Source organism: Scyliorhinus torazame, chromosome 13 (genome assembly GCF_047496885.1).
Source record: "Scyliorhinus torazame isolate Kashiwa2021f chromosome 13, sScyTor2.1, whole genome shotgun sequence".
NCBI classification, from domain to species: Eukaryota; Metazoa; Chordata; class Chondrichthyes; order Carcharhiniformes; family Scyliorhinidae; genus Scyliorhinus; species Scyliorhinus torazame.
Genome location: NC_092719.1, coordinates 83,501,545 through 83,522,529, shown reverse-complemented (window position 1 = coordinate 83,522,529; position 20,985 = coordinate 83,501,545). Strand labels below are relative to the sequence as shown.

General features: G+C 47.8%; 1 protein-coding gene across 2 annotated transcripts in view; it reads left to right on the top strand.

Moving 5' to 3' along the window:
* LOC140388163 (uncharacterized) overlaps positions 1–20,985 on the top strand; it is a 296,950-nt gene that overhangs the window by 168,065 nt on the left and 107,900 nt on the right. For both annotated transcript variants that reach the window (XM_072471912.1, XM_072471911.1), the window contains 2 exons: positions 3,008–3,161; positions 10,102–10,291. In XM_072471912.1, the coding sequence (XP_072328013.1) occupies positions 3,008–3,161; positions 10,102–10,291 (344 nt within the window). The remainder of the gene's footprint in view (positions 1–3,007; positions 3,162–10,101; positions 10,292–20,985) is intronic.

The following is a 20,985-nucleotide window of genomic DNA, read 5'->3' as shown; positions in this document are numbered from 1 at the left end:
GACACCATGGTTTAAAAAAGGAGGTAGGCAGACAGCGGGTAATTATAGGCCAGTTAGCTTAACTTCGGTAGTAAGGAAGATGCTGGAATCTATCACCAAGGAAGAAATAGCGAGGCATTTGGACGGAAATTGACCCATTGGGCAGACGCAGCATGGGTTCATAAAGGGCAGGTCGTGCCTAACTAATTTAGTGGAATTTTTGAGGACATTACCAGTTCAGTAGATAATGGGGAGCCAATGGATGTAGTATATCTGGATTTCCAGAAAGCTTTTGACAAGGTGCCACACAAAAGGTTGCTGCATAAGATAAAGATGCATGGCATTAAGGGTAAAGTAGCAGCTTGGATAGAGGATTGGTTAATTAATAGAAAGCAAAGAGTGGGGATTAATGGGCATTTCTCTGGTTGGCAATCAGTAGCTAGTGGTGTCCCTCAGGGATCAGTGTTGGGCCCACAATTGTTCACAATTTACATCGATGATTTGGAGTTGGGGACCAAGTGCAATGTGTCCAAGTTTGCAGACGACACTAAGATGAGTGGTAAAGCAAAAAGTGCAGAGGATACCGGACGTCTGCAGAGGGATTTGGATAGGTTAAGTGAATGGGCTAGGGTCTGGCAGATGGAATACAATGTTGACAAATGTTAGGTTATCCATTTTGGTAGGAATAACAGCAAAAGGGATTATTATTTAAATGATAAAATATGAAAACATGCTGCTGTGCAGAGAGACCTGGGTGTGCTAGTGCATGAGTCGCAAAAAGTTGGTTTACAGGTGCAACAGGTGATGAAGAAGGCAAATGGAATTTTGTCCTTCATTGCTAGAGGGATGGACTTCAAGACTAGGGAGGTGATGCTGCAATTGTATAAGGTGTTAGTGAGGCCACACCTGGAGTATTGTGTTCAGTTTTGGTCTCCTTACCTGAGAAAGGAAGTACTGGTGCTGGAGAGTGTGCAGAGGAGATTCACGAGGTTAATCCCAGAGTTGAGGGGGTTGGATTACGAGGAGCGGTTGAGTAGACTGGGACTGTACTCGTTGGAATTTAGAAGGATGCAGGGGACCTTATAGAAACATATATAATTATGAAGGGAATATATAGGATAGATGCGGGCAGGTTGTTTCCACTGGCGGATGAAAGCAGAACTAGGGGGCATAGCCTCAAAATAAAAGGAAGTAGATTTGGGACTGAGCTTAGGAGGAACTTCTTCACCCAAAGGGTTGTGAATCTATGGAATTCCTTGCCCAGTAAAGCAGTTGAGGCTCCTTCATTAAATGTTTTTAAGATATAGATAGATAGTTTTTTTGAAGAATAAAGGGATTAAGGGTTATGGTGTTCGGGCCGGAAAGTGGAGCTGAGTCCACAAAAGATCAGCCATGATCTCATTGAATGGCAGGGCAGGCTCAAGGGGCCAGATGGCCTACTCCTGCTCCTAGTTCTTATGTCCTTATGGTACAGCTGAAGTGCGACTCTTACTGTCTTAGTCCTCTTGATATAAAGGCCAGCATTCCATTTACCTTTTTCATCAATTTCTCGATCTGTCCGTGCCACTTCTATAATGATAAGCCTCTCTGATCAGCTGAGAATTTCACACTTTCAACCTAGTCTTAACCACATCTAGGGCGAACACTTTAAACATCTTGTTGTGGGATGAGCAAATATGTAATTCCACGTTGGAGTCTGGCACTCAGACAGACATTTTGGAGGAAATGTGAGGTGCTGTGAAACATCTGGCAAGAGAGTAATGGAACAAGAGACTTGTTTGCCTGAGTGGCTGTGAGAGTAGTCTCCTTGCACTCATGTCAGTCTTGGTTCAGCTGCTAATCCTCTTGCCTCATAATTGGAAGGTTCTGGCTTGAGGTCCCATCCGAAGGCTGGAGCACATAATTCAAGCTAACACTTCCAGGGCGACCCTATGGGAGGTGTCGTCATTTGGATGGGATGTGCCCTCTCAGGTGGATGTAGAAGATTCCACAGCACTTTCAGAGAAGAACAGTGCAGTTATCCCCGGGTGTCCTGGCCCTCAACTAAATAAAACAGGCCATCTGCTCTTTTAGCTTATTGTTGTTTGTTTGTGAAATCTTGCCATGTGCAGATCTCCCACCACACAGCCAACACTACAATGGTGACAACCCTTCAAAAGTACTTCATCCGGCTATAAGGACATTTTGTGATAGGCGCTATTTAAATGCAAGTCCTTTGCTTTCTCATAGACAGCTCAAGAGCATCAGGTGTCAACTATTGAGGCTATGCATCCTCCTATAGATTTTGCCATTGATATTAATGATGGAAATGGGAATACTTGGATCCTGATTCCATCCCGCCATCCCAACCCCCAAGCCAACCCCTCCAACCTAACAAGTAATTGGACTTGAAAAGCATAAGACCATAAGAAATTGGACCAGGAGTAGTCCATTCATCCCATCGAGCCTGCTCCGCTATTCAGTACGAACGTGGCTGATCTTGGGCTTCATCTCCATTTTCCTGGCCACTCCCATTTCCTTTAATTCCCTGAGGCACCAGGGAAGTCGACCCCAGTCTTAAATGCACTCATCAATGGAGCATCCACAACCCTCTGGGGTAGAGAATTCCAAAGGTTCACAACACTTTGAAGTAATTTCTCCTGTCTCCCAATGTTTTCAACTCCCCAAGTTGAAACAGTCTCCCAGCATCCATCCTGTCGGGACCCCTCAGAATCTTGTGTGTTTCAATGAGGTCACCTCTCACTCTTCAGCCTCTCATCATCGGACAGCCCCCTCATTCCAGGGACCAATCTAGGGAACCTTGCTGTACCAACTCCAGGATTTTTACCCAGTGACAGTGAAGGAATGGTGACATATTTCCAAGTCAGGGTGGTGTGTTTTGCGGGGAGGGGGAACTTGCGGGTGGTGGTGTTCCCATGTGCCTGCTGCCATTATCCCTCTAAGTGGTGCAGTGGAGACTGCAAATTGAGGGAGGGGAAAGAGGGGGATGTAGATGAATAAAAACTCATTCTACTTTCTGTCTTCGTAGTTTCGTAGTCAGCGTTCCAGTATACAGAAAACAGTGATTTCTGCTGAGTCTTCGCAGGTTTTTAAGGAAATCACCATTCAGTCGCTGCAGCAGTTGCACAAGAAGATAAAGACCATCACCAATAAATGGATGGAGTATTACAGAAGTGAAACTGGTAAGTTATTAGCAGGTAAACCCCAGACACAATTGCGTTTAAACTATGTTGTCTCTACATTGCTGTAGGCTGCTTTTGTGGGCTGGATTGTGACTTTCATAGAATTTACAGTGCAGAAGGAGGCCATTCGGCCCATCGAGTCTGCACCGGCTCTTGGAAAGAGCACCCTACCCAAGTTCAGCACCTCCACCCTATCCCCATAACCCAGTAACCCCACCCAACACTAAGGGCAATTTTGGACACTAAGGGCAATTTATCATGACCAATCCACCTAACCCGCACATCTTTGGACTGTGGGAGGAAACCGGAGCACCCGGAGGAAACACACGCACACACGGGGAGGATGTGCAGACTCCGCACAGACAGTGACCCAAGCCGGAATCGAACCTGGGACCCTGGAGCTGTGAAGCAATTGTGCTATCCACAATGCTACCGTGCTGCCCACTTTGTGTGATGGTCTACTATGGGTGATGCCCTGTTTCACTACTCACCCCTTTGAAGTCAATGGAAGTAATGGCATTAAGAAATAGGAGCACGATTCGGCCATTTGGCCCATTGATACTGCCCTGTCACTCAATAAATCATGGCTGATCACATCTGATGAGAGATGTAACCTGTGCTGCCAACTCACCATTGCCTGTTTCGCATGGTTGCGCAAAGTTATGCATCTGTATAACAAACAAAATGGTGCGGATGCTGAAACCTGAAGAAAGAACAGAGAATTCTGTAAAAACCTAGCAGGTCTCTGGCAGTATCTGTAAGGAGACAGAAAGAGTCAACATTTCAAGTTATTTTGTTCTGACGAAGAACTAAAAGGATTCAAAACGTTAATTCTGCTTTCTCTCATGGCTGATCGGTGAAGGGGGAGGGCAACGAGCCCCCCAACTAGGCTGATCGCCTGGAATGTTCGAGGGTTAAATGGGCCGGTCAAGAGGGCACGTGTGTTCACGCATCTTAGTGGACTGAAGGCGGACGTGGTAATGTTGTAGAAGACGCATCTTAGAGTAATGGACCAGGCTAGACTGAGGAACGGCTGGGTCAGTCAGGTCTTTCACTCGGGACTAGACTCAAAGACTAGAGGGGTCGCGATCCTGATCAATAAGCGGGTAGAATAGTCTCGGACGTGGGAGGTCGGTACATTATAGTCAGTGGGAAGCTGGAGGGGGAGCAGGTGGTATTAGTAAATGTGTATGCGCCAAATTGGGATGATGTGGAGTTTATAAAGAGGATGGTGGGGAAGATACCGTACCTGGGCTCGCACAGGTTGGTCATGGGAGGGGACTTCAACACAGTTATTGACCCTGGCTTGGACTGGTCAAGCTCGAAAACGGGCAGGGTGCCAGCAATGGCCAAGGAACTAAAAGGGTTCATGGAGCAGATGGGGGGGGGGGTGAACCCATGGAGATTTGGGCAGCCGAGGGTGAAGGAGTTCTCCTTCTACTCACATGTGCATAAAGTGTATTCCTGGATTGATTTCTTTATTTTGAGCAGGGCCTTACTGACGGGGGTGGTGGACACGGGGTACTCGGCGATTACAATCTCAGACCATGTTCCGCACTGGGTTGACCTGCAGGTTAGTAAAGACAGTAACAAGTGCCCGCACTGGAGGTTAGATGTGGGACTTTTGGCTGACGAAGGGGTGTGCAAGCGGCTGAGGAAATGTATTCAGAACTACCTGGAAGTCAACGACACGGGGAAATTTCAGCAGCGATAGTCTGGGAAGCACTGAAGGTGGTGGTCAGAGGGGAGCTGATCTCGATACGGACCCAAAGGGAGAAGGTGGACAGGGCAGAGACGAACCGACTGGTAAAGGAGATACTACAGATCGATAGGAGGTGTATAGAGACCCCACAGGCAGGGCTTTTAAGTGAGTGGCGGAGGCTACAGGCGGAGTTCGGTTTGTTAACCACAGGGAGGGCACTGGAGCAGCTGAGAAAGACGAGGGGGGGGATCTATGATCCTAGAGAGGAGGCCAGCAGAATGCTTGCACAGCAGCTTAGAAAGAGGGAGGCAGCCAGGAAGATAGGGAAAGTAAATGACGGAGATGGGAACTGGTTGGAGATTCAGCAGGGGTGAATAAGGCGCTTAGGGATTTCTACAGTAGGCTGTATAGGTCGGAACCCCCTACGGGACTGGAGGGGATGAGGCACTTCTTGGAGGGGCTGAATTTCCCAAAGGTGGATGGGGAGCTGGTAGAAGGGCTGGGGGCCCGGATCGAGTTGGAAGAGATAGTGAAGGCCATATAGTCGGGTAAAGCCCCGGGGCCGGACGGGTACCCAGTGGAGTTTTATAAAACTTTCTCTGGGATATTGGTACCGGTGTTGATGAGGATGTTCAATGAGGCAAGGGAAAGAGGAGTGCTGCCCCCGACGATGTCACAGGCCACGATTTCGCTGATTCTGAAGCGGGACAAGAACCCGGAGCTTTGTGCGTCCTACAGGTCGATATCCCTGTTGAATGTGGATTCCAAATTGCTGGCCAAAATTTTGTGCTCCAGGATTGAGGTTTGTGTTCCGGACGTTATTGGGGAGGACCAGACGGAGTTTGTTAAGGGTAGGCAGTTGGAGGCCAATGTAAGAAAGTTGTCAAACGTGATCATGATGCCCCTGGAAGGTAGGGAGGTGGAGGTAGTGATCGCAATGGATGCAGAAAAGGCTTTTGATCGGGTAGAATGGGATTATCTGTGGGAGGTACTGGGACGGTTCGGAAGGACAGTTCGGGTTTGGGCGGGAGCTTTATTGACTGGGTTAGGTTGCTGTATCAGGCTCTTGTGGCAAGCATACGGACGAATAGGACAACATAGGGCTATTTTAGACTGTACCGGGGCACAAGACAGGGATGACCCACTGTTGTTCGCGCTAGCTATAGAGCCGTTGGCAATTGCTCTGAGAGCCTCAAGGGGCTGGAAGGGGCTGGTCTGGGGTGGGGGGAGGGGGGTGGGGCGGTGGAGCACAGAGTCTCGCTCTATGCAAACGACCTGCTTCTGTATGTATTGGACCAAATAGAGGAGATGGAAGAAATCATGAGGATTTTAAGGGAATTTGGCCGGTTTTCGGGGTATAAGCTAAATATGGGGAAAAGTGAGATGTTTGCGGTCCAGGCGAGGGGACAGGAGAGGCGATTGGGGGTGCTGCCGTTTAGATTAATAGGGGGACGCTTTAGGTACCTAGGCATTCAAGTGGCGCGGGAATGGGACCGGCTGCATAAATTCAATCTGGCCCGACTAGTAGACCAAATGAAGGACTATTTTCGGAGATGCGCTTCCGTTGTCACTGGCTGGGAGGGTACAGACGGTGAAGATGACGGTCCTCCCGAGATTCCTGTTTGTATTTCAGTGTCTCGCCATCTTTATTCCGCGGTCCTTTTTTAAACCGGTCAACAAAGTGATCACTGGCTTTGTTTGGGCGGGCAAGACCCCACAAGTAAGGAAGGTAATGCTTGAGCGGAGTCGGGGAGAGTGCGGGCTGACCCTGCCAAATTTTAGTAACTATTACTGGGCGGAAAATATAGCCATGATCAGGAAGTGGGTGGTGGGGGAGGGGTTGGCGTGGGAGCGTTTGGAGACGGTTTCATGCAAGGGCACCAGTCTGGAGGCGTTGGTAACTGCGCCTCTGCCGTTCCCGCCGGCACGGTACTCCACCAGCCCCATGGTGGTGGCGGTCCTGAGAGTCTGGGGGCAATGGAGGAGACACGTGGGAGCAGAGGGAGCATCGGTCTGGTCCCCAATCTGTAATAATCACCGGATGGGGGGGGTATGGATGGGGGGTTCCGGATATGGTGGAGAGCAGGGATTGAGAGGATGGGGGACATGTTTATAGAGGGGAGCTTTCCGAGTATGAGGGCGCTGGAGGAGAAGTTTGGGTTGGCGAGGGGAAACAAATTCAGGTATCTGCAGGTGCGTGACTTCCTATGTAAACAAGTGTCATCCTTCCCGCTCCTACTGCTAAGGGGCATTCAGGACAGGGTAGTTTCCAGAGGGTGGGTAGGAGAAGGGAGCGTCTCTGACGTTTACAAGGAACTTATGGGGTCAGAGGAGACGCAGATGGAGGAGCTGAAGCGCAAGTGGGAGGAGGAGCTGGGAGAAGAGATAGAGGATGGTCTATGGGCAGACGCGTTAAGTAGAGTCAATGCGTCTGCAACATGTGCCAGGCTCAGCCTGATACAATTTAAGGTCGTTCACCGGGCTCACATGACAGTGTCCCGGATGAGCAGATTCTTTGGGGTGGAGGACAGGTGCGCAAAATGTGCGGGAGGACCAGCGAACCATGTCCACATGTTCTGGGCATGTCCGAAGCTTAGGGGATTTTGGCAGGGGTTTGTGGACATCATGTCCACGATATTAAAAACAAAGGTGGCACTGAGTCCAGAGGTGGCGATTTTCGGGGTGTCGGAAGACCCAGGAATCCAGGAGGAGAAAGAGGCAGACGTTCTAGCCTTTGCTTCCCTGGTAGCCCGGAGACAGATACTACTAGCTTGGAGGGACTCAAAGCCCCCGAAGTCGGAGACCTGGCTATCGGACATGGCTAGCTTTCTTTGTTTAAAGAAAATCAAGATCGAATTAAGAGGGTCACTGTTAGGGTTCGCCCGGAGGTGGCAACCGTTCGTCGACTTCTTCGCGGAAAATTAATCATCAGCAGAAGGGGGGGGGGATTAGTTTAGCTTAGAACAGGGGGTTAATAAAGGTGGGACCTGTAAGGAAGGGAGACGGCTTTTGCACTATGTTCATAGTTTCATGTACATTGTTTATTTTGTTGTTGTTGCAATACCAAAAATACCACAATAAAATGTTTATTAAAAAAAAACTCTGCTTTCTCTCTCCTTTCAGATGCTGCCAGAGACCCGCTGAGTTTTCCCAAAATTCTTTATTCTTGTTTATGGGGCAATTCTCTGGAGCCGTTAGCCCCAGGCGGGTATCGTGATGGCCCGTTGAATCGGGCGTGAGGGCCAAAACAGGATTCTCGCCGGACGTCAAACTCATTGCGAGTACCCTGACCCATTCTGCCGGCCCCAATCAGGTTCTCACCCACAGCGGGCGAAACACACTAACCACTCACTTTCATTTAAATTGTAATTATTGGGCAAGAAGCCCAATCACCGGCTCCCTTGGATGTTCTAGCCCCTCCAGCCGGGGGTCCCATGGGCATGAATTGCAGCTGGTCCTGACAAGCAGGGAGCTATGCCTTGGACTCTGGGGGCCTGTGCAACGATGTGAATACCCTCTCTACACTTATCTCCAAGGTGCTGAGGGAGAGGTGGGGTTGGGTGGGTCTTGGGCTAGGCTGAAGAGGGTCAGATTGGGGGAAATTCCCTGGATGGGGGTCGTGTGGTAGGTCTTCCCACTGTAGCTTTAAAAGTCTTTAAACTTTCAGCATGGCAAGTTGTATTTTTAAAAATTCGCTCTGATGTGTTGGAAACTGTTGCTGTCTCTCCCAACATGTCAAATTCAAAGACCTGTCAGATGAAGGTGAAAGTGCTCCCTTTCATTTGTTGGAAACATTTGAATTGCTTTTTTCACAGTTGCTTTCATTCCTTTTTAAGGTTTTCAAATCTCTGGGTATGCTGATAAGCCCAAAAGATTTGAACTGCATTTTTAACATTCAATTTCACAGTCCATTATCTTTTACAAGCCTCTTGATTGACAAGTGCAGGATATTTCCAAGGAGGGCTTTGTGGTTTTTTTATGTCTCTTCATGGTCCATTAACTCTAAAGTACTTCCTCCTTGAGCAGGTGTTCTTTCTGACTGCATCTTTTTTAGTGGCTGGTTTAGCACACTGGGCTAAATCGCTGGCTTTTAAAGCAGACCAAGGCAGGCCAGCAGCACGGTTCAATTCCCGTCCCAGCCTCCCCGAACAGGCGCGGGGCGATCTGACCCCGGGGGGTGCCCCCACGGTGGCCTGGCCCGCGATCGGGGCCCACCGATCCGCGGGCGGGCCTGTGCCGTGGGGGCACTCTTTCCCTTCCTCCTCCGCAACGGTCTCCACCATGGCGGAGGCGGAAGAGACTCTCCCCACTGCGCATGCGCGGGAAACTGTCAGCGGCCGCTGACGCTCCCGCGCATGCGCCACCCCGACATGTCATTTCCGCGCCAGCTGGCGGGGCAACAAAGGCCGTTTCCGCCAGCTGGCGGGGCGGAAATCCCTCCGGCGCCGGCCTAGCCCCTCAATGTTGGGGCTCGGCCCCCAAAGATGCGGAGCATTCCGCACCTTTGGGGCGGCGCGATGCCCGTCTGATTGGCGCTGCTTTGGGCGCCAGTTGGCGGACATCGCGCCGTTTGGGGAGAATTTCGCCCCTTATAACCAAAAGCTGCACTCAGCAATAACTTGCTCACCAATGCTCATTTTGGTTGCACCAGGGCCATTGAACTTTAAACTTCATTACAGCCTTGGTCCAAACATGGGCAGAAGAGTTGAATGTGGTGAGAGCGATGGCCCTTGACATTTATGTGTTGCATCAAGGAGCCCTGGTAGAATTGAAGTCAGTGGGAATTAAGGGGAAAAGCTCTCTGCTGGTTGGAGTCATACTAGCACAAAGGAAGATGGTTGTGATTGTCGGAGGTCAAGCTGCTTAATCCCAGAACATTGCTGCAACATTTTCAGTGAAGCGGGATCAAATCTTACTCCAAAACGCCATCCAGACTGATGCAGCCCAAGGTGCTCCCCACCTGTCCCTCCCTTCATACAGAACCCGAACCACCAATCCACCACTTTCCATTGCATTATGGAGGGTCAACTGATTGAACGTGATATGGGAATACATTTTTAAGAAAAGCATCTGTGTGGTGGGAAGTGGGAGGGGGCGGGATGGAATCAATAAACGCTGACAAGAAATTATGGTTTAATTAAACAAAACTTTTAGAGGTGTTCGGCAACACTCTGCTCTTCTGCGTTCTCTTCATACATCCTTGTTCTGATCAGATTTCCTTGCTACTTATTTACACAGGCCTCAGCAAATATAACCCAGGCAAGACTCTTGAGACTGAAAAGGTTATCAAAAATGTGCACCTGGGGATAGAACAAATAGATTCCCGTGTCCCCGCAAACCGAATTATTTCACAGCCGTCAGATTATATTCGCTTCCTATCGGCTCAAGAAAAGACCAAGTGTCTGCCTCAGAGTTGCACCTTTACCAGGTAAGCCAGTGATGGGTTGCTTCAGATCTTGAAAATACACACCAGGTCTAAAAGGTATGCGAGTTATTCAGATCAATTTATCCAGTATAGGATGGCAAGTTGGTAGGAGTTGTATGAGGTAACAGCATAGTCGGAATGATCCCGCTCCACTGGGTGTCCAACTGAATTAGGGGCAAGTATACCCTTTTTAAAAAATAGTATTTTTATTGAAGTTTTTCATTGTAACAAAATAACGCAACAAAACCGCAGGAATGATACAGCTCGGCGAGATAAAAGAAGTGTTAACATACGTGGATACCTGGGAGAAATTGGAAAACAGCAATATAATTGTCTCAATATCAGCATGAGACTCAACTTGTCGCCTCCATAGGCATCACCAAATAACAAGGGAGAAAAGGATAAGGCCATAAAAACATGGTAAAATGGTGCACACTTTTCCACACAGTGACTGCTCACACTGGCCACAAGAGTTCAAAATAAATATTTCAGGCCATGTTCAGGCACGCACCACCACGTAGGAACATAAGAACATAGGAACAGGAGTAGGCCATTCAGCCCCTCGAGCCTGTCCCACCATTTAATGGGCTCATGGCTGATCTGTGGCTTAACTCCATATACCTTAACATCTTTGCTTAACAAAAACCTATCTATCTCAGAATTAAAATTAACAACTGTTCCGGCTTCAACTGCTGTTTGTGAGATGGATTCCAAACCTCTATCACCCTTTGAGTGAAGAAGTTCTTCCTAACAGCTCTCTTGAATGGTCTAGTCCTAATTTTTGGACTATGCCCCTAGTGCTAGAATCTTCAACTCGTGGAAATAGTTTATCGTTATCTACCCTGTCTTTTCCTGTTAATATCGTGATTACTTGAATCAGATCACCCCTTAACCTTCTACCATCTCCCTCAACCCAGCAGCACCAGAGGCATCAATGACCTATTGTGCCCCCTCCCTCTGATGTCAGACTCGTCTGTACCCCTGCAGGAGCCAATCACGGATTCTTAAACCCCACCCTAACAGAAATAGTAAAATACAAAGAAAATCTGCAAGAATTCCAATTCTAACCCTAACTCTAACATAATCCCAACCTCAGGCACAGTACAGAACGATCATCATTCCACATATTTATTCGGATTATGGCCAGTGTCATCAGCACTTCCCAACATATTAAAAGTTTCCCGATTTTAATAAAATAAAATGGATTTTGCTGCTGAATCTGAATCATGCCTTAACTCCCACATCGAACATGATTTATATCTGACTTGTTTCCCTGTAATTAAAAAATCCACACTTGTAGACTCACATTTGCACACATTGGCTCGCATAGCCGACTCACAGAAAGGCAGCCAATTACTTTTGAGTAAATAGTATTGAACAATTAAAATGGGTAGGATTCAGCCGGAGCAAGGAGCAATCCAGAGCAACCAACAACTAGGCATAGACACTGCTGGGAGGGTGGCGAACCAAAGGATGCAGATTTAAGATCATTGGCAGAAGAAGCAATGGCGACATGAGGAAAAACCTTTTCCACACAGCAGGAGGTTAGGATCCAGAATAAGACCAAAAGACATAAGAGCGGAATGAGGCCATTCGGCCCATCGACTCTTCTCCTCCGTTCAAGCATGGCTGACATAATGCGCTGCCAGAGAGGGTGGTGAAAGCAGGTTCAAGCGATGTAATCAAGAGGATTTGGGATTATTACATGAAAGAGGGAGTGGCACTAGGTTCCTTGCTCATTCAGGGAGCCGGAGCAGAAATGATGGGCCGAATGGCCTCCTTCTGTGCTGTAAGAATTCTGTGAATGCAATCCAAATGGTAAAATTGCTCAAAATACATTCTTCAAAAGCACTTTCTACCATACTGTCAGGTGCCAAAAAAAAATTCTAATTTACCAACAGAACATTGATATTCACAGCAGCCTCATTAAATGTACCTGCAAATTGTGTTAGGCAATTGTGTTTTGGAAGCGAGTGGCAGTGTCCCACAGCACTCTAATCTGGGTACCCCACTTCTGTTCACTGCGAACTGCAACGAGAACTGTGGGGGAGGAGTGATGTCCGAGTTTGCGGATGATATTTTTAAAAAATTAAATAGGGGACAAGATAACTAATTCTGAGAAGAAAAAGAAGCTGTACGGAGCTACTGATGCTCAATAAGAATGGTCAAAAAACTAGCAGGTAGAATTCAGCATCAGTAAATGTGAGGTGGCAGAGTGGTTAGCTGCTCCATCACAGCGCCAGGGACCCAGGTTTGATTCCGATCTCGGGTGACTGTGTGGTATTTGCTTTTCTCCCCATGTCTGCGTGGGTTTCCTCCGGTGCTCCGGTTTCCTCCCACAGTCCAAAGATGTGAAGGTTAGGTGGATTGGCCATGCTAAATTGCCCCTTAGTGTCCAGGTTAGGTTGTGGGGATAGGCGGAGGTGGACGGTGTGTGGCCTGGGTGGGGTGCTCTTTCAGAGGGTCGGTGCAGACTCGATGAGCCAAATGGCCTTCTTCTGTGCCCAAGGAATTCTATGATTCTTTCTAAAGTAATGGAATCTTGGATTTTGTGATCGGTGGAGAATATAAAAGTTAAAATGTAATACTAAATCTGTATAAAATATAAGTAATCCCATAGATTTGGGCTCTGCATTATAGGATGAAGAATACCACCAGGTATTTGCAAATACAAATTCAAAGGGGTGCATTTTTGCAGAGTCAAGATGACTCTGGAGCCATTTTAAAATGTATGATGAGGCCTAATTCCAGGATTCCCACATCCATTCCCAATGCAGATAAGGGTGCACTTCTGACCTGGCTGGCTCCATTGCTGGGTGGGCATCTCTTAGGCCCCTGTAATTTTCATGGAGTTGGGTCATTGCCTTCATGGCTCCCTTCAGAGGAGCTGTGAACTATAATCTGGTTATGGGAACTTGCTTAAAAGTTTGGTTCAAAAGATCATAGGGGCTGATTTAGCACACTGGGCTAAATCGCTGGCTTTTAAAGCAGACCAAGGCAGGCCAGCAGCACGGATCGATTCCCGTACCAGCCTCCCTGAACAGGCGCCGGAATGTAGCGACTAGGGGCTTTTCACAGTAACTTCATTGAAGCCTTCTTGTGACAATAAGCGATTTTCTTTTCATTTCATTTCATACCCACCCCATGGCTCCTCAAATCCTCTGTGCCAACTCCATGTTTTAACTAATGAGCCATATCACAAAGGCAAGTGTGAAATTGCTAAGAAAAGAACACCCATTGAGAAATATTCTTTGAAAAAGTACTGATGTTCCTGCAATCCCACAAATGTCAATCTAGCAAAGTTCTGAAGAAGTCATACGAACTTGAAATATTAATTCTATTTCTCTCTCCACACATTTGACACACCTGCTGAGTTTTTTTTAAAGCAGTTTCTGATTTATTTCCTATAAAAGTGTCAATCAGGAAGACCGTCAAAGCATCAGTAACAGTAGCTTCAACTAATTCACATCTCTTAATCTTGTCCGGATAAACAATGAGCCTTTTACAAAAGGGATCACAGAAAGAACAATTTATTACAACCACTTAAAACTGTCAATCAAGCAAAGTCAACAGTTCTCTTCACTTGTCAAAATAGAACTCCTTCTGAGCTCATATTGGGTTTGGCTCTCAGCCAAGCATACATAATAAGGACAAGGCCACTTGGGTTTCCATCTAATACAATAGCATCAACAAATTATTTATATTGCATCTTTAATTGAATAAAACATCCCAAAACACTTCACAGGAGTATCATTAAACAAAGTATGACACCAAGCCGCACATTAGGTCAGGTGACCAAAATCTTGATTGAAATGTATTTTATTCTAAACTTATTAAAACAGTTACAAAACATAAACAATCTGGGGAACATACTCCCCAACACAGTTATGCAGTTTGTACAAATGTTTTCCTCATTTTCACCCCTCCCCCTCCACAACAAACTCCTCAAACATGGCCACGAACATCCCCCACCTTGCCTCAAAGTGCTCCGCTGAACCCCTCAGTTCGTATTTAATCTTTTCCAGACGAAGAACATTTCTATAAGTCTCCCAGCTAGGCTGCTACCCTTGGTGGCATTGCCTACCGCCATTCCAATAAGATCCTTTGGTGGGCAATCAGAGAGGCGAAGGCCATGACATGTCTTTCTTCCCTCCATCATATCCGGCTTCTCCCATACCCCGAATATCGCCACCAAAGGGTCTCGCCCAAACGCCTCCCCCGTGATCCTTGTTAGTGTCGCAAACACTCCCGCCCTGTATCTCTCTAGCTTCTCGCAGCCCCAAAACATATATGTGTGGTTTGCTGATTCCTGCCCACACTTCTTGCACTCACCTGCCACTCCCTGGAAGGACCTGCTCATTCTTGCCCGATCCATACGCACCCTATGTACCACCTTGAACTATATCAGGTTCATCCCCGGGCACGAGGAAGTGGCGTTTACCCTGCGTAGCCCCTCACTCCACACTCCCCAATTTATCTTCCCTCCTAGCTCCTCCTCCCACTTCTCCTTAATCTTCATCTCGCCTCCCTGCTACCCATATATGTCTCTGATCCTGCCCTTTCCTTCCACGTCCAGAAGCAGCAGTCACTCCAGCAGGGCATACTTCGTTAGCTTGGAGAACTTTTCCCAAACCTTCCAAAAGAAGTCCCTTACCTGTTCCTCTATACTGGCAAACCTCTCTTCCAGGTACAGATCCCTCACCTTAACCAGCCCCACTTCTCTCCACTTCCTATACATACCGTCTGTCCCTGTGGTTTTCGCACAGCGGCGTTAACATCGACATTCCCTCTTTTCTAAAGTACCTACTCAACTGGTTCTAAACCTTCACTGTGGATTGCACCACTGGGCTCTCCGTGTATTTCCTTGGCGCCAGTGGCAATGCCGCCATCATCATAGCCATCAGGCTGGACCCCTTACAGGATTCTTCCTCCATCCTAACCCATTCTGCCCCCTCTCCTTCCCACCACCACCTCACATTCCCCACGTTTGCCACCCAATAATAATGCAGCACGTTTGGCAATGCCAACCCCCCCTTCTGCCTTTGCCTCTTTACCCTTGGTACCCATCCTGCCCACACAAACTCTGAGATAATCGTATCCGGCTTCCGGAAAAAGGCATTTGGTATGAAAATGGGCACCGTCTGGAATATGAATAGAAACTTTAGCAGGACATTCATCTTCACCACTTGGACCTTCCCTGTTAGAGTCAGATGCAGCATTTCCCACCTCTTCAGATCCTCCCTAACCTCCTCCACCAACTTTGTTAAATTCCATTTATGCAACGTCACCCACTCTCCTGCTACCTGAATCCCCAGGAATCTGAACCTATCTCTGGCTACTTTGAAGGGTAGCCCCCCCCAGGTTGCCTCTCTGATCCAACTCGTTCACCGGGAACACTTCACTTTTCCCAACGTTCAACTTGTATCCTGAGATTGCCCCAAACTCCCCTCAAAGGCCCATAATCCTCCCCATGCTCTCCAGAGGGTCCGACACATACAGTGACAGGTCGTCCACATGTAGCGACACCCGATGCTCCCTACTCCCCCTCGAAATCCCTTGCCACTCTGCCGGCCCCTTGAGGGCCATTGACAGAGGCTCTATAGCCAGCGCAAACAGCAGCGGCGACAGCGGGCACCCCTGCCTTGTTCGCCTGTGTAACCCGAATCTAGACCAGAAAGCAATGATAATGGCAATGCGACCTTCGGCAGTGCGTGCCGCATCATGTAGGTGTTCCAGCAACAGGTATCCTCCACTTTAAAGGTGCCACACAGTCGAATTAGGGGGAATTACACTGATCCCATAAATCACTCGCAATGCTTTCTCAAAATCTTTTCATTTGCTTTTTTTCCTCAGAAACTGAAATTCTAAAATCCATAATAATGGTTATAATTAATATGAAATTATATTTTGAACAACAAAGTGATTTATTTTATCTGTTGAATATTCCTCATCGCCCTTTAATAACTTCAATACGTTTATGGTTGAAATTGTGCATTCTGAACGTGTTCAGTGTATCTGTCTCACAGAGCGTAAAACCAGCTAAACAAAGGGATTTTTCTCTATTTCTGATCACATCACGTCCAATAAATCATCTTAAAATCATTTGAAAGTAGGGACCGAGAAGGGTTGGCGCTGCCAAACCTGGGGAGCTACTACTGGGCAGCAAATGTGGCGATGATCCGCAAGTGGGTTATGGAGGGAGAGGGGGCGGCATGGAAGAGGATGGAGATGGCGTCCTGTAAAGGAACGAGCCTGGGGGCATTGGTGGCGGCACCGCTGCCGCTCTCGCCAACAAAGTATACCACGAGCCCGGTGGTGGCGGCAACGCTAAGGATCTGGGGCCAGTGGAGATGGCACCGGGGTGCAATGGGAGCATCGGTGTGGTCCCCGATCAGGGGTAACCACCGGTTTGTCCCGGGGAAGGTGGACGGGGGGTTCCAGAGCTGGCATCGGGCGGGGATTGGAAGAATGGGGGACCTGTTCATCGATGGGACGTTAGCGAGCCTAGGGGCACTGGAGGAGAAGTTCGAGTTACCCCCGGGAAATGCCTTTAGAACATAGAACATAGAAAATACAGCACAGCACAGGCCCTTCGGCCCACGATGTTGTGCCGAACCTTTGTCCTAGATTAATCATAGATTATCATTGAATCCACAGTGCAGAAGGAGGCCATTCGGCTCCCCGAGTCTGCACCGGCTCCCGGAAAGAGCACCCCACCCAAACCCAACACCTCCACCCAACACCAAGGGCAATTTTGGACACTAAGGGCAATTTATCATGGCCAATCCACCTAACCTGCACATCTTTGGACTGTGGGAGGAAACCGGAGCACCCGGAGGAAACCCACGCAGACACAGGGAGGACGTGCAGACTCCGCACAGACAGTGACCCAAGCCGGAATCGAACCTGGGACCCTGGAGCTGTGAAGCAATTGTGCTATCCACAATGCTACCGTGCTGCCCTTAAGAACAAATAAATCGACACTATATCATTTTACCGTAATCCATGTACCTATCCAATAGCTGCTTGAAGGTCCCTAATGTTTCCGACTCAACTACTTCCACAGGCAGTGCATTCCATGCCCCCACTACTCTCTGTGTAAAGGACCTACCTCTGATATCCCTCCTACATCTTCCACCTTTCACCTTAAATTTATGTCCCCTTGTAATGGTTTGTTCCACCCGGGGAAAAAGTCTCTGACTGTCTACTCTATCTATTCCCCTGATCATCTGATAAACCTCTATCAAGTTGCCCCTCATCCTTCTCCGTTCTAATGAGAAAAGGCCTAGCACCCTCAACCTTTCCTCGTAAGACCTACTCTCCATTCCAGGCAACATCCTGGTAAATCTTCTTTGCACCTTTTCCAAAGCTTCCACATCCTTCCTAAAATGAGGCGACCAGAACTGTACACAGTACTCCAAATGTGGCCTTACCAAAGTTTTGTACAGCTGCATCATCACCTCACGGCTCTTAAATTCAATCCCTCTGTTAATGAACACGAGTACACCATAGGCCTTCTTCACAGCTCTATCCATTTGAGTGGCAACTTTCAAAGATGTATGAACATAGACCCCAAGATCTCTCTGCTCCTCCACATTGCCAAGAACTCTACTGTTAACCCTGTATTCTGCATTCATATTTGTCCTTCCAAAATGGACAACCTCACACTTTTCAGGGTTAAACTCCATCTGCCACTTCTCAGCCCAGCTCTGCATCCTATCTATGTCTCGTTGCAGCCGACAACAGCCCTCCTTACTATCCACAACTCCACCAATCTTCGTATCGTCTGCAAATTTACTGACCCACCCTACAACTCCCTCATCCAAGTCATTAATGAAAATCACAAACAGCAGAGGACCCAGAACTGATCCCTGCGGTACGCCATTGGTAACTGGGATCCAGGCTGAATATTTGCCATCCACCACCACTCTCTGACTTCTATCGGTTAGCCAGTTCGTTATCCAACTGGCCAAATTTCCCACTATCCCATGCCTCCTTACTTTCTGCAGAAGCCTACCATGGGGAACCTTCTCAAATGCCTTACTAAAATCCATGTACACTACATCCACTGCTTTACCTTCATCCACATGCTTGGTCACCACCTCAAAAAATTCAATAAGACTTGTAAGGCAAGACCTACCCCTCACAAATTAGGGATAGGGCAGCACGGTAGCATAGCGGTTAGCGCAATTGCTTCACAGCTCCAGGGTCCCAGGTTCGATTCCCGGCTGGGTCACTGTCTGTGCGGAGTCTGCACGTTCTCCCCGTGCGTGTGTGCGTGGGTTTCCTCCGGGTGCTCCGGTTTCCTCCCACAGTCCAAAGATGTGCAGGTTAGGTGGATTGGCCATGCTAAATTGCCCTTAGTGTCCAAAATTGCCCTTAGTGTTGGTTGAGTGGGGTTACTGGGTTATGGGGATAGGGTGGTGTGGGCTTGGGTAGGGTGCTCTTTCCAAGAGCCGGTGCAGACTCGATGGGCCGAATGGCCTCCTTCTGCACTGTAAATTCTATGAAATCTATGAAATCCGTGCTGACTATCCCTAATCAAGCAGTGTCTTTCCAGATGCTCAGAAATCCTATCCTTCAGTACCCTTCCATTACTTTGCCTACCACCGAAGTAAGACTAACTGGCCTGTAATTCCCAGGGTTACCCTAGTCCCTTTTTTGAACAGGGGCACGACATTCGCCACTCTCCAATCCCCTAGTATCACCCCTGTTGACAGTGAGGACGAAAAGATCATTTCCAACGGCTCTGCAATTTCATCTCTTGCTTCCCATAGAATCCTTGGATATATCCCGTCAGGCCCGGGGGACTTGTCTATCCTCAAGTTTTTCAAAATGCCAACACATCTTCCTTCCTAACAAGTATTTCCTCGAGCTTACCAATCTGTTTCACACTGTCCTCTCCAACAATATGGCCCCTCTCATTTGTAAATACTGAAGAAAAGTATTCGTTCAAGACCTCTCCTATCTCTTCAGACTCAATACACAATCTCCCGCTACTGTCCTTGATCGGACCTACCCTCGCTCTAGTCATTCTCATATTTCTCACATATGTGTAAAAGGCCTTGGGGTTTTCCTTGATCCTACCCGCCAAAGATTGTTCATGCCCTCTCTTAGCTCTCCTAATCCCTTTCTTCAGTTCCCTCCTGGCTATCTTGTATCCCTCCAATGCCCTGTCTGAACCTTGTTTCCTCAGCCATAAGTCTCATTTTTCCTCTTTTAAAAAAAAAATATATTTTATTCAAATTTTTTCTGGTCAAACAAAACAATACAAAGGTTTACCTTTTTACAACAATAAAACAATATAAATAACAGTGACCGTTTTAACAAATAAATAAATAATATATAAACTAAATGGCAACTGCCATAACAAAAATAATAACTCTCCAGAGATAAAATCAAACAATCCAATATACATAACCAAGTACAAATATCTATACAAAAAACACCCCTGAGGACCTGCCCAAGCCCTCCCCGCCCCCCCCCCCTCCCCCCTGGGTTGCTGCTGTTGCCTTCCCATTTCCTTTATCGTTCTGCGAGGTAGTCAATGAACGCTTGCCACCGCCTGGTGAACCCTTGAGCCGAACCCCTTAGTGCGAACTTTATCCTTTCCAGTTTTATAAACCCTGCCATGTCATTTATCCAGGTCTCCACGCCCGGGGGTTTGGCTTCCTTCCACATAAGCAATATCCTTCACCGGGCTACTAGGGACGCAAAGGCCAAGACATCAGCCTCTTTCGCCTCCTGCACTCCCGGCTCTTCTGCAACCCCAAATATAGCCAACCCCCAGCCTGGCTCGACCCGGACCCCCACCACCTTCGAAAGCACCTTTGCCACCCCCACCCAGAACCCCTGCAGTGCCGGGCATCCTTTTTCCTCTTAACAAGACACTCAACCTCTCTCGTCAACCATGGTTCCATCACTCGACCATCTCTTCCCTGCCTGACAGGGACATACATATCAAGGACATGTAGTACCTGTTCCTTGAACAAGTTCCACATTTCACTTGTGTCCTTCCCTGACAGCCTATGTTCCCAACTTATGCACTTCAATTCTTGTCTGACAACATCGTATTTACCCTTCCCCCAATTGTAAACCTTGCCCTGTTGCACGCACCTATCCCTCTCCATTACTAAAGTGAAAGTCACAGAATTGTGGTCACTATCTCCAAAATGCTCCCCCACTAACAAATCTATCACTTGCCCTGGTTCATTACCAAGTACTATATCCAATATTGCCCCTCCTCTGGTCGGACAATCTACATACTGTGTTAGAAAAGCTTCCTGGACACTCTGCACAAACACCACCCCATCCAAACTATTTGATCTAAAGAGTTTCCACTCGATATTTGGGAAGTTAACGTCACCCATGACCACTACCCTGTGACTTCTGCACCTTTCCAAAATCTGTTTCCCAATCTGTTCCTCCACATCTCTGCTACTATTGGGGGGGCCTATAGAAAACTCCTAACAAGGCGACTGCTCCTTTCCTATTTCTGACTTCAACCCATACTACCTCATGAGGGTGATACTCCTCGAACTGCCTTTCTGCAGCTGTTATACTATCTCTAATTAACAATGCCACCTCCCCACCTCTTTTACCACCCTCCCTAATCTTATTGAAACATCTATAACCAGGGACCTCCAACACCATTTCTGCCCCTCTTCTATCCAAGTTTCCGTGATGGCCACCACATC